This window comes from Halyomorpha halys, unplaced genomic scaffold (assembly GCF_000696795.3).
Source record: "Halyomorpha halys isolate HHAL.00 unplaced genomic scaffold, Hhal_1.1 Scaffold302.1, whole genome shotgun sequence".
NCBI lineage: Eukaryota > Metazoa > Arthropoda > Insecta > Hemiptera > Pentatomidae > Halyomorpha > Halyomorpha halys.
The window spans coordinates 295,551-309,971 of NW_027110436.1; the positions used below are offsets into that span (position 1 = coordinate 295,551).

At 27.6% G+C, this 14,421-nt stretch overlaps 1 protein-coding gene across 1 annotated transcript in view; it reads right to left on the reverse strand.

Annotated features, from left to right (window-relative positions):
* Positions 1-7,147: 7,147 nt before the first annotated feature.
* Cda5 (Chitin deacetylase-like 5) overlaps positions 7,148-14,421 on the reverse strand; it is a 253,310-nt gene continuing 246,036 nt past the window's right edge. The window contains exons 11-19 of the mRNA XM_014421057.2: positions 13,537-13,650; positions 12,924-13,007; positions 12,341-12,447; positions 11,766-11,991; positions 11,199-11,328; positions 10,918-11,080; positions 9,828-9,972; positions 9,315-9,513; positions 7,148-8,316 (exon numbers count right to left, since the gene is read on the reverse strand). Coding sequence (XP_014276543.1) covers positions 8,161-8,316; positions 9,315-9,513; positions 9,828-9,972; positions 10,918-11,080; positions 11,199-11,328; positions 11,766-11,991; positions 12,341-12,447; positions 12,924-13,007; positions 13,537-13,650 — 1,324 coding nt within the window. The 3' untranslated portion in view covers positions 7,148-8,160. The remainder of the gene's footprint in view (positions 8,317-9,314; positions 9,514-9,827; positions 9,973-10,917; positions 11,081-11,198; positions 11,329-11,765; positions 11,992-12,340; positions 12,448-12,923; positions 13,008-13,536; positions 13,651-14,421) is intronic.

Here is a 14,421-nt window from a genome sequence, read left to right on the forward strand (position 1 = left end):
TTAATTGACGTGTTATTATATTCTCCTCATTTTAAGAAATTTGTCCTGATTATAAAGGAATAAATAATCAATATTCTTAGTTGTAGACTACACATATACTCGTAGGTTACTGAGTTTGTATACTTTCTTTTGAAATATAATAAAACGATAATTCTAAATAATTATTTTTAAAATTAATCTTCTTATTTTACTCTGCTAGATCTAATAATCAAAACAACTAATAATGCTGATCAAAATAGTTCGAAATAATAAATATCTTTTTAAGGTGTTAAGGATTAATTAGTGTTTTTAAATTTTCAATTTTTAAATGTTTTCTGATACCTAATTTTGTTTCTTATATTTAAAAAATAAATGGTTCTAGTTTTGTTCATTCCTTAAACTTTGAAACGACACTTATTTTATTTAACCATTTAGATCTTAATCCAAATTATTTTGGCAGTGAAATAATCAGGTTTATATTTGTGGTGTCTTTAAAATTTATAAACCCTTTCCAAAAAAAATCTTATAGGATTACTAAAAATATCGAGTATTTCGAGGACCAGACGCATTAAAGTTTTGGTCTGCAATTCTGAAAATTATTTGCATTGTCAGAATTAGTTGTGTAATTACAAATTGAACACTTTTATATGGTGTGTATATTTTTTCCTTGTTGGTTTTTGCTAGAAACCCATTGATTCCAATATCCAAACTCTAAAAGCTCGACTCTTTAAAAACTAGATAATATACAGGCTAAATATCTTTGATAGATCGATGGTTTACTCCACAGTAATTCTAAGTAAATTGATACTAACTACACGAAAAATAAAATTTAAGTTTTCCCTTTTAGATAAATTTAAACTTTTCAATTTATTTTCCGGAAAGAGAGAATCTTTAATATAATAGGTTGTGAAATAAGCCATATTTTATTGTAAACAATTTTTAACTAATTGGATTTTATGAGAAAAGATTTTTTTTTAATTATAGAAGTCCTTGAAGTAAGAACGTATGAAATATTGAACTTTTTGTGAACAGTATCAAATATTACTGTTTAAAATTTAAATATATAATTTTTTTATTTATTTGTTATATTAATTCGAATTCCATTGTACCATTTGTGCTTAGTACAATGCTCTATTTCCTCTATCTGCTTTGTTTGTCGCTCAAATATTGAATCCCATTACCATGCTAAGAGAACCGATTGTCTTGGTTAACGGTCGCTTTAGTCGGTTGGTCTAACTCCCTTCGAAATATTAACAACATCTAAACCTCGAATGAATTTAATTAATTAATGTATTTGAATAATATAGGAAATATTTAATGTATTTTTTTAGACCCATTGAATAATAAGTTATCATATAGAACCATAAATAGTGTAATTAATTACACGAACGCATTTAAAAAGGAATAAAATTGATTTTAAAAACTAAAAACAAGAAAAATATTCCAAAATAATAGTGAGTATCGACTATACTCAGTCATATATTCATCTATATAGACATTTCCGAGAAAAAAATAAACAAACTTTAATATTCAATGAACATTAAGTTGCTAATTAGATGATATATAAATGGAAACACGTATCACTTTTTAGTAAATTAAAACTTTATAAGTACATTTTGCTTTACTATAATTAAAACATTTTTATCATAATTAAAATATTACTTTCATCATAAAAAACACAATACTATGGCAATTAAATTCACAAGGTAACACTTTTTATTACTATAATGGAGAGTAAGTAAAAAATTAATTATAATTAAATAATTACCTATTGTTTTGGGCCTGGCAACAGGCCGACGATTTACTTTTTTTTTTAATTAGTTGTTGCGAATTAGTTGTCATTTATAACTTATTACTAGACCTTTAGTGTGTTAGTTTTGCCCTTGTGGTTTAAATGCATTTTGATTGTTAATTGTGGTCGTTATAATCCACAACCAGGCCCCGTTTATGTTTGTACAGTTCAGTGTGGCAATTTTGTTGTTCATGCATTACAAATGTCAGATGAGATTAATAAAATACAGTTCACTGCGTCCCATGAGTATCATTGTCGTGACTAATTTAATTAACATATGACTATTGAATACGTTACTGAGCCAGTATATACGTGGACCCAAATCTGATCATATTTGAAAGATCAATAGCTACACAATTGCAGACAGAAATATCTTCCTATGGTCTATCGGAGTAGATCATCCATTCTTCCCCCCCTCCCCTCCAGTATTTTATTTTATTTGAAACTATTAGTTTTTTTATTCAGTTTTATTTTAATCTCCATTCATTTTATTTCTAAATGTTTTATTTTAGTAATATGTTTATGTTAATAGTTAATAGTACCTCGCCAAATAAATTTTTATCCCAGTCAGTTTGTTTTTCTTAGGAGCTTCCTTCGAAAAGACTTCGTAGATTTGCGGTAGCTCGAACAGTTAATTTTGTTAATATATACAATCCCTTTAATTACATTTAAATCAATTTCATACAGTCCACTTATCAATTTTAACTTACCTAATACTCTGAAAGGATCCATGGATAGTATTTAGATTCACTCTAAATTATCGAATTAATCAAAAAAGAGTAATAAAAAAATGTTTTATTTTAGTTAAACCATAAAAAAATATATATGACCAAAAAAATTAGCAATGAGGATGCATTTAGAAAAAGTAAATAAAAGCATTCTTTCGACTTGTTCGAAAAGTGAGCGGCACAGATAAATAGCAAAATACTTCATTTTCGTAAAAATATCATTTGATTTATCTTATCTGTACCTTGTCTTTGTTCCGAACTATAGCTTTTAGAGTCGAACACTCGTCTTGTTTTCCCATATAGCATATTGGTTCAAAGAACCCTCTTCAGAATACTTTGTTTGGATGTAATCCCGTTAAGAAAAATTTACTAGAGTCAATAAAGGGAGAATGATAAATGTAAGGTGCTCTCAAGAGAGGTGATGCATCGGGATGACGAGGGTTGGAATTTATAGAAGGCCTACGTGAAGGGACTACAACTGTCCCGAATCAGATAAGCATATTTCACGTCTGTCTGCTTCTTCCCCTCTGTGCCCTGTATCTCGGCTTTTCTTAACAGCATACTTCAATAGAAGTACCTTTCAGATGGAAGTAAAAAACTGAGGTTAACAGATGAGAAACCTTTGATTATTATGTCGGAATATTTTTTTTTATTTGTGTATGTGATTTTGTAACCGGGGATAACTTTCCCCTTGACTAACACAGTAAAAAGGCTATAACATTCTCGGATAACACAATTCTAAAATTTTAAACAATATACGTTTATTTGTAAAAAAAAAAAAAAAAAAAAAAAAAAAAACCAGCTGATGCTTACGAAATGGCTATTGTCAAGAACAAATACAAAAAAACATTTAAAAAGAACTTATTCAACAAATTTACTGTTTGAAAAACACCCTCAATATCACAATATTTTTACAAAAACGCCAATATTTATTGAAAACTAGAAAATTATTACTTTATTCATACTTAGTTACTTCTAGAAAAACCTTTGCACGCAGTTAACCTTGAAATCTAGGCCAAAATGTCAGAATTCAATAAAAAAAATTTTTTCTTAGCTTAAATGATCCTACACCCGACTATTTTCTCCTTTTATGAAGATATAAGGTCAACACTCCACTCACCAAGATCATTTTTTTTTCTTTTTTTTTTTTTAAATTTAAACTTCCTTAAAATGCATTTTTTTTACGAGTTTCTTGTACTTGTCTTAGAATCGTTTATAATTTAGAAAATAATATACTGCAAAACATATGCAATAAAGTAATACGATGTAGCGTAGATAACCTTATAGGAAGCTTAGTTCTAATAAAGCCATCTTTTGAAGTTACCATTTTGGCATTTGTTTCAAATTTCGTGCATTTCTTGTCAAAGTGCATGGTCATTCAGGGTCCCACTGGAAACAGTTTAGAAAAGTGAAAAAATTCAAGTATGTTTAGTACATTTTTGATTCTGAGATCAGATCAGATCTTGAATCTTTGTGAACACACCATGTACTAAGTGAACTAGACTGTAAAGATGTAACTCATGATTTTTCTAATTAAAAACATCTAGATAAATATCTCGTATATGTTTAATTTCTTTTTTTTTTTTTTTTTTGTTACTTTTCAAATATTAAATAAAAAAAATCTTTTAATATTTAAAGAATACGACAAAAGATGAAAAGTTCACATTAAATGTTTCTGATTTATTATAACTTTTATTAATTTATAGTATTTTACAGAGCAATATAACTCCGTTTGTTCGTTCGAGTCTTTACCGAAACGTAGGTGGTTAAGCAAGAGAACCAGTTAATCCGATATGTATAAAATAAAAAAAAATTTAGGTAGCGTTTTCTCCAATTTTTAACCAGGATATTTCTTAATCTAAATTTTTTTTAAATTTCACCAACACTAAAACTTTTCTAATTTATTCTTCAATGCCACAACAACCCGATTTCTTTAACATTACATATTAATTTGCTGGCCTACCAGGGCCATGTTTCATAATGAAAGCTAATAGTATTAGTTCACAGTACAAGTATAGAAACTAGTGTGGTAATAATACTAATACTTATTTTTTCATGATAGGGATGACTATTAGTGATATTATAGGAATTAAAAAATACTAAAGTATAAGTTACTAATAGTATTAGTTTGTACTTTATTATGAAACAGGGCCCATAACAAAAAAATTGACACAAAAAGTGACAAAAAAATTCATTTGCTCATATTGAGTCAATTCCTTTTTTTTTAATACTAATACATAACCTGCTTTAAATAAAAGTTATAAACTATTGAGTAGACAAAATTAACAATTAATTACTGTGCATAAAGTTTGAGCAATAATGAAATAATTTTAAATGAAAATATTTTGGACCTGGTGGTTTCAGACTTTTACCATCATCCAATTTTTTTTGAGTTGTCAAAAGGTTACAAAGGGGCTTGGATATGCAATACTAAAAATTACTACATTCTTGCAGCGTAGTGAATCTCTGCCCCTGGATTTCACATTACTTCCAATCACATTATTTTCGAAAAATATTTTTTTTCCTATAAAGGTTGGTAACTCTACTATTTTTTTTTTTTTTTGTACTTCTTTTTGGAAGAGTTCAAAGCTGCTTTTATAATTGTTTTAAAATAACAACTATTATCTCAATAAAGAAAGTTTTAATTTTTACAAAAAAAATTAATATTTTTTGTACTTGAAATTGAATTTCGGGGCCAGAGAAAATTAACTTTTTTGAATATTGCTGATTGAGAACTAAGTCTTTAGCACTACCAAGTGTAAATAACTTAACTAACTGAACTAAACCTTGGTAAGCTTTTTTATTATAAAACTCATAATTTCTGAAAAAAAATAATATATAATTAAGCAAGACTTAATTTTTAAAATAATCATAGATATTTCAAATAATTATATAATTATCTTAAATAATAGAATTTATATATTAATTTTAGGAACACAATTTTATCTACACTACATAGTACTCAAACATCTCAAAAATCTTGCAAAATATAAAACGGCAGAGTGAAGTAATAATCCTAATCAATAATTCACATTCATAAAATAAGAGTTGGGCATATTTGTGTTGATGAATACAAATATTAGATTTAATCATAAAGATAGTTAGAGAACTATCTTATCTCTTATTATATAAGATATTAATGGGAAAGATCGGAAACTGTATTGTATTTATCTGTAGGGACAAAGATCAATATGAGTATATTTGTATTAGAATGAAATGGTTGTAATTACAGATGTGAATAAGAATAATTTTGGATTCATATCATCTAATATTTTTTTTTGTTTAAATGTGGTATGTTATATTTGAAAATTTTAATCATATATGCTGATGGACAAATCTCCCTCTTTCTTAAATTTTAAAACTAATTTTCCGAATTATATACAACAATTTTTAGAAACTTTCTAACTTCATAGATAAAAATTAAAGGTTCATGCTACAGCGGTTATCTTAAATTTCTTTAGTTTCTGGAACTTGATTAAATTAAAATTTAATTACTACTTTCACAAATCTTTAATATGAAATACAAACAATGTGGTAATAAATAATAAACACCTTAAGAAGTAAAAAAAAAATTCCTATTTGCCAATAGTCTCTGCCTAATTTTTTTTATTATTATAAATATTTTTAAAAAACACATGAACATGGGCAATGGTTTTCATAAGAAAAACTGTTGGTATCAAAAACAGTAATTAATGTTCTCTATATGAGTATTTTCTTCAGTAGATACTTCATACAAGTTAAAAATTCTTGCATATCCAAAAAAAGTTTAAGCCATTTTTACACTTAATTGTTCTTACAGTTCATCTGTTTTTTAATGAAAAATTTTTTTTTTATTCAGAAAAAATAACATTTGCAGATTATTCATGATAATGACGAAAATGTTTTGTCAAGATTTTTTTACTTTATGACTATATATATTTTTTTTTCTTTTGAGAATCTTTGATGACATTGATTCTGTCTTCCTTTGATTACATAAGTTTAAGAAATATTAAATTCATTGAAATATATCAAAATTTATTTTTAAAAGTACATATGGCCATTATGACTATGTATGTTGTTTATGCCTTCATTGCAAAAATTGTGAATAAATTTTATAGGAGATTGATTTTAATAACTTCAAAGGACAATTTTTGCTTATATATTGCTTGTTTTTCAGTCATATTCACCAGTACACACATTTCACATTTTTTTTGTATAATAGACCGAAATATATAATTTTTTTTAATTGAGAAGGTATCAGTATATTTTCATTTCTGGAATTTTCCATTTCAGATGAGTGGCCCTGAGAAGTAAATTCAAAATAACCAGAATTCTAGTCTATAATTTATGAAAACTGTTTACATAGTCAAAGAAGGGAAAAATTAATCCATCAGTGGATACAATGCAAATTTATAAATATTCTATCAGAAAATAACAGGAATACAATAATATTCATATTCACAGCTGTTAGTACAAATATCTGTATTTGTATTTTATACTAATACAAACATTTTTTTATGCACAGGCATAGAGAAGCATCTGTATTAATACATTTAGTACTCATGATTATGAATAAAAATGGTTATGTTCAACTCTCCTTAAAATAGATTATTTAACATTTTGTGATGTGTGTCTGAATTTTCAGGATAAGAAAGAAAGGAAAAACATATTAAAAATGACTATAAAACTGATTTATTCATTTGAAAAAAAGTTTACAATATCGCTTTTAATATTTTTTTAATCAATGAGTCGAATAAGAATAAAAGGCTGATCGTAACACCATCGATAAATCATTTTGTCAATATCAACTCATCATACAGCTGTTTAATTTATCCAGATACATGTCAATTTTTTTTAAAAATATACACAAAAACTTACAGACAATAAATTAAAAAGATAAGGAAGGTAAGACATGAGCAGAGTATTGATTCGCCGAGTGACAAATCCTTCTCCCCCTCAATATCTAGAAGGAGGAAGAAGTTATCACATGCTTTACTGCTCTCCCTCGCAGCACCAAATTTATATTAAAATAAAAAAGAAACACTTCCCTATAATATTAATAATAAGAAAGATATGTTTAACGTTAATTTAAGGTCTAGAAAGAGTTTGAAAAAATAATTACAAAGTAGGAATGTGAACAATAGCCTATCTACTATCCACTTACAGACTAAGTATTATATCTGCTAGTTCTATAACTTAACAATACAATGGTTAATTCCTAATCTATAATCACAGTAATTACATCCTTTTCACTGTCTGCTTTTACAATTACAGAACAAACAGAACAGTCATGATCGAAACTATTTCTGATATTGCAAAAAAATTTAGAAATCATTAAACTTCTAATCTAACAAAATTGAGGTATTATGTATAGAACTGATGATTTACAATGGCTATCTCTCATAGTGAAGAACACTTTCTATACTTACTAGTACCAATAAATAAATAATTTCATAGACCACCTAACGGTTTTACTAACATATCAATCAGTAAATTTAATTTTCACTGAGCCTTCACAGGAGACTAACATAAATAATCAAGGAAAAACTCTGTGTCTTATTCAAGCGCACTTTAAATGTCCTAAACAATTCTCGAACTAGCAGTCTAGGTATTCACTATAAAAAAAGGTGTCTTGCGCGGGAGACAGCAATTCTGGTAACAGGTAACGCTCGAGAGCAGTGTTTATTCGAGGTCATTATCTACACGGCTGTTACGAACTCCTGACTTTCCGGTCCATGGGTATATGTCTGGACAAACCTGGCATGTCCTCATGTATCTCACACCTGATTTATGCCATAAGTTGCAAACCTTAGGATTGTTGCACTTCTTTGGCCTGTCCTGTAACATTATAAAAAGCATTTATAACTTTTTTGTACTTGTAAATAATTATGAATTATAAAATAGTCCTTTTCTAAGAATATAATATGAAGAAGTGAGTAGCAGAGTAGAATATCCCATAATTTTGTGAAAATTGAGTATGTTTGAAGTATAAATAAAATAACATATATACTTTTTCAAACTCAATGGTAATGTTCTAATACAACCTTCAATATGTATTAAAGGTTAAGTCTGTAGGTATTGATTGTTTTACTTATGATGACCCAAATTACTTAGTGAGATCTCATGAACACACAATAGACACAATTTGAGCTAAAAATACTTGTATTAATTGTGTTCAATCTGTTCGTCAGTTGGTATGTCACGATTTTTAAGCAATGAGCTTAACCTAGTTTTATGTTTTATAGCATACATTATTCATTGGCATTCCATGTATGATTTTAAACTGTTTGGGCTCAAAATATTTTGTTATATTTCAACTAACATATAATCATTAGTAAATTCATCATAAATATATGTACAAATAAAAAATTTAATAGAGAGCTAGAGACATAAATTTATTATCTAAAGCACTGCTTAATTTTAAACCCTAATATATTTTAATTTTAAATTAAGTTTTGTTTAATTTTTAATGAAGGCTTTGATAAGTTTTAATATAACTTAAATTGTATGATTCCTTGTAAAATATCCTGTTTTATTCAGTGATCAGATGTCTAGTCATATTCTACTCATATGCAAGCTCTAAGATATATGAAACCTTCTCGGATATATTTTATAAAATATTCTTTAAATTCATACTGAACATTTCCTTTCATTGATATTTTTTTCACAATGATTTTTTTAAATTATCATTCTTTTGATTATTCTTTATATTTTAATTATCAGCTGGATAAATTGACCAAATAATAGAAAATACAACTTAGAATTGCTATATATTTAGATTTATTTTGAACTATCTTCTAGAAAATAAATTAAGTTGGTGGTAAAATTCAACTTACATGGTAGTTGCACTGGAATGGAGCGAATGATCCCAACCTGGAAAGAGGAGTAGGGTCGCGGACCCACTGAATAGCTTGCCAGTTTGTGATAATCCAAACTTCTGGCATTTTGTTTATTGTGTCCAAAAATGAGATGAAACCTTCCTTGTGGTGTGGCTGTGTGAACCAGGCTGCATGATAAAAGAGACCAAATGGTGCCCTGGAAAATCATTACAATTTTTATTCCTCTAAAATTTGTATTAAATATTAATTATGATAATGGCAAAAGTTATTATAAATAGCAATTCCTCAGGGCCACAAGGGGTGAAAAAAAGAATTCATAATATTTTCTTCATATTTATATTCATAAGCTTTTGTGGTTTATTTTCAGTACTTTTATAGAATAAACCTAAGAAAAATCATCCAATATGGTGGATATGGTTTTTCAATTATTATATATCATTTTATAATTGTATAAAACATTATACAATAAAATATACACATATAAATAACTTCAAGTTGTCAAAACCATACCTGTTTGTTGTGAAATGTCGCTCAAAGTTCTTAATAAGCATCTTGTAGACTCCATCAGAAGTTGGTGGATTAGAACAAGCATCACCCATCGAGCACCGCCCTCCATTAAGATCTTGCCACATGACCATAGGAACTTCCCAAATACCTTCACAAAATATTTAAATGAATACAACATAAAATTGGTTAAATGTCAACAATAGTTGTAATTTATTCATTCACAACACTGAGTAAATGAAGTTTTTTAATTATTATTCACAAAAGATTATAACAGCTATTACAACATATTAGGAAGTAATATTCTTATTGTATTTAAAACATATAGATTGAGTCAAAAAACGTAATTAACTTATAATTCACCCAAAACTACTAACTGTAATGTATTACCATTTACCCTTAAACTATCTATATAGATGAAAACCTACTTTAATCCTTTTAAAGTAATATAGGACATTTATACTCCATACGGACAAAAATTGACATTTAAACATTTTTACTCTAAGGCTCTAAAGCCCATTTAATATTTTTATATTATTATTCTAAAAGTAAATAAATAAAGAATCTATTATTGAAACATGATTAGCAGTAGGTGTAACAATTTTTAACAGACTAAAAATGTTTCATTGCAGTAATTTTCTTTATTCAGAATTTGAATTTGAACAAATTCCCAAGAATTCGAGTTGGTTTGTTCAAATTTAAAGATGTTTTTGCTCTGTAGATGTAGGAAATTAGCATATTTATAGAATGATTTACAATTTCTTTCTTTCTGAGGTAATAACTTTAATTTAATTTAAATTGCCTGAACTATTGGGCATTATGTACACCAAATGTGTCTTTGGTAATTATCTGAACTTATCTTATTATTTCCTTTGAAAATAATATAAACTTATTTTAAGGCCCAATCGAAGTTTGAAATGATTCATGTTGTATTTTAAATGTAAGGTATTGATAGTGAAGGGCTATAAAGCTAAATACATATTAAATTTTTATGTTTTTTTAAAAATAAATATTCAGGTTTATAGACATAGGAAATTGTATGATGACATTAATAATATACTAATAGATTTTATCATTTATTGATTTTTTTTTTTACCTGGATATGATTTAGTTGGGCACGGTGGAATCATACAGTCGTGGAAAACTTTGTAGTCGAGGGTATAGGGCCAGCTGGGTGGTCTATTTTCGTAAACCGGCATTGACGAATCATAGGTGAAATTAGAGTCATACAACATCTTAAACATTTTATTTCCTCCCACCTAAAACAGTGTTTTGATCATTAGATGTATTTTTAAAAATGTAAATCGCATATTTGATTTAGATATTAGATGAAGACATTATGAGTATTAACAAGTTAATATATATTCAGCTAAATACCGCTAAGAAAGGTGCTCTCATTCCTCTGATGTCTTCCAACTTCACTCCTCCGTATGCAGCAAGTATTTCCCTCTGTCCAGCTATTTCCCTTGTCCATTTCTTCTGTGAGAACTGTTCACCAAAACTGTGCCTGAAAATTCAAATGAAAATACTATTTCACTCACATTTGATATTTATAATAATAGTGAAGACAGGTATTGCTGAGAGAGGAAAATCAAACAGAAGTATTCTGGGCTTATCGTCCTGATGAATGTTTAAAACTTAAAAGATTAAGGTCGACACACAATAAAAAACGTTTTCCTCTAACTATGTGCTTTTCTATCTTACCTGCACCACCACTCAATTTCTTGATGTGAAAAATATAGTATAAAGGTTTTTATATTGTCAGCACATAATCCAAACTTTTATAATCCCCTATGCAATGATTGTCACATTTTTAAAAAATAATGCCACACACTTGGTCATTACCTTAACAAAAACATTAACTAGAAGCTAAATAAAACTGCCTTCATATCAGCTAATTTGATATATTTGATAGCTTTCTTATTTTTTGAAAACCATACTTACGAGACAGAGTGGGAAGCAATTTCATGACCTCCCGCATAGAGATTTTGGACTTGGCTGTAGTCGGTCCATTCGTGAGAGACGTAGAAAGTAGCCCCAATAGGACAGCCATTAGGGTTGACCCTGCCCTTGTCAAACAGATCGGAGTATAGTCCTTTATTGAGGTCATTGACAGAGTCATCAAAAGTGAGCAGAACTATTTGAGGTGTCTCTTCTGGAGTAAGTTCTCCTGTAATTACATATGTTTGTATAATAAAAGGTATTAAATACAGACAATATGAGAAGATATTTTGTTTGTTTATTGATTTCATAGATGTTGATATGTTATACTTTCATACAGAAGTCTAATAAATAAATCAAGGTGATTTCTTATAATTTTTACATGCATAAAAAATATATTAATTCATTGGTGATATCATCCTAAAGTAATTTTTTTCTGTTGTCATATAATAAAATATATTGAAAAAAAAAAAAGTATAACTAAATACATTTCGGGTCATGGATGAATTTAGTTTATGCAAATGTTTTTTAAATAATTAAATTAACACTAATTTATTTCAATTATTGATTGTAATTACCTGGAACGTCTTTTCCACCACAGTAACAATCTGGCAAGAGGCAAACATCTTTTCTGCATTTAGCAGCTGTTTTGTCAACTTGTGGAGTTGGGTACACATTCTCGGGTCTGAAAACATACCATATTATCAATTTCTGATGATCCCTAAATTTAATATTGCCATTATGTTGAATTTTTTTTATTTAATTTACAAAAAAAAAATTATTTATTAAAGAAAATTCAAGCCATTAAAGAACATTTTTACACATATTAAAGGTTATGCTAAAATGTTTGGAATAAATTATAAATGGTATTACCACAATCATTCAAGTGAATTTGTGAATAAACAAAGGAACCCTTATAACATAATTTGAATCACTATCAGTATCACTTAAAATAATTTTTATGTATTAAAATAATTGTTAAAAATGTTTAGAAATAAATATCTATAACAATATATATTTATACAAATAATATAATTCAAAAAATATATGTTTATGCATATGGATAAATAATTTATCCCTGGGTACATACTAATTATTATATACTCATACATTGGGATCATAATATATCATATTATGTAGATATATTAATGACTGACTAACCTGCTTGGAGGGAATCGGAAGATGTCTATAAAATCTGCTGCTTTACTTACAACTGTATTGGATGGCTTCAAGGTTGGTCTACCCCTAAAAATAATAAATATTTTATATGAAGAGAATGATCAAATAAATTTCAATAAAAATAAAAACATTTTCTAGCTTCTAATTTTTAATAAACCATATTCATGGGCCTAGCTGTAATAGTTTATATTTTGTTTTATTTAGAAGTTATTTTGTTTAATAATCTCAATAAAAATAAAAATATAATTATTATTAATGCTTTTATTGCTATTGACGACCCAGTTTTGTCATGCAGTGATGGCTTGGGAGCAAGTATGATGACTGTGTTTCCTTGTTTCTGGCTATTTTTCTTCTTTCATTATTATGTTTTTATAAGGTTAAATTTTGATTTATCTCAAAACTTACATTAATAAGTAAATTTTATAAAATTGTGACCAAGATCTTAGTTTATTAACTGTTTGACATGATGATTTATGCTTAGTATCTGTTTTCTGTTTTGTTCCATGATAAAAACAACAATATTATTCTACATTAGTTAAATGATAACAACTAAGGTATTAGGGAATAAAGTGATTAATCATTATTAAAAAAATACCTGTTAGGAGGGAGAGTGCCTCGTGGCGGAGAAGTAGCTACTGGAGATGGTGCTGGTTCTGCTTCATTTGGAGACACAGTATAAGTTTGGGATCCACGGTGGCGCACATTGTTCCTGCAATAATCTAGTGTAAGAATCGTAGTATCGTTGATACATAGATAGGGAGATTTCTGTTTACATGTACATGAGTTTATTATTCTTTGGTACATATTAATTGAATTGCCCAATAAAAGGCTATAGATGCTTTAGGTTTGGAAAAATAATATGTGAACCTATAGGACATAACCTTAAATACAGAAATCACTAAAATATATTTAATACTTGAATTTATTAAAACATCTTCAATTATTTATATTTTATTTTAGCTAATTAAGGATCTGGAAAAAGAATGAAATTATTAAGAAGTCTTTGGAAGCATTAAGAAAACTTGAGTTGGCAACACCAATTACAATAATCAGATAAGAAAAATATATTAATTATTTTGAAGTGTAATTTTTAAAAAAATTCAACAAATCTATTTTGTTGTATCACAAGAACAATCAGTTTTAGCGATATAATACAGTAAAAATTTGAAAAATTAACATTAATTGGTTCTTCTAGAACTTAAATGTCTTTTTAATCGATTCCTAGTAGATAGACCATGAAAAGACACAGTTGCAGAAATTAAATTAAAAAATAGGCGCAATTATTAAAAAAAAAAAAATTACATTAGTGTATCAGAGTCCTTAAACTTTCATCTTAGCAACATCAACTTACCAATGGGTATGACAAACATGTCCTTAAAAACTGCTATTCGGAGAGAGAAAGAGGAATAGAGAGAGGTTTTACTCTAAGGGATTTCAGAATGTGGTGGACAACTGTATGACAATGCAATAGCCGATGATT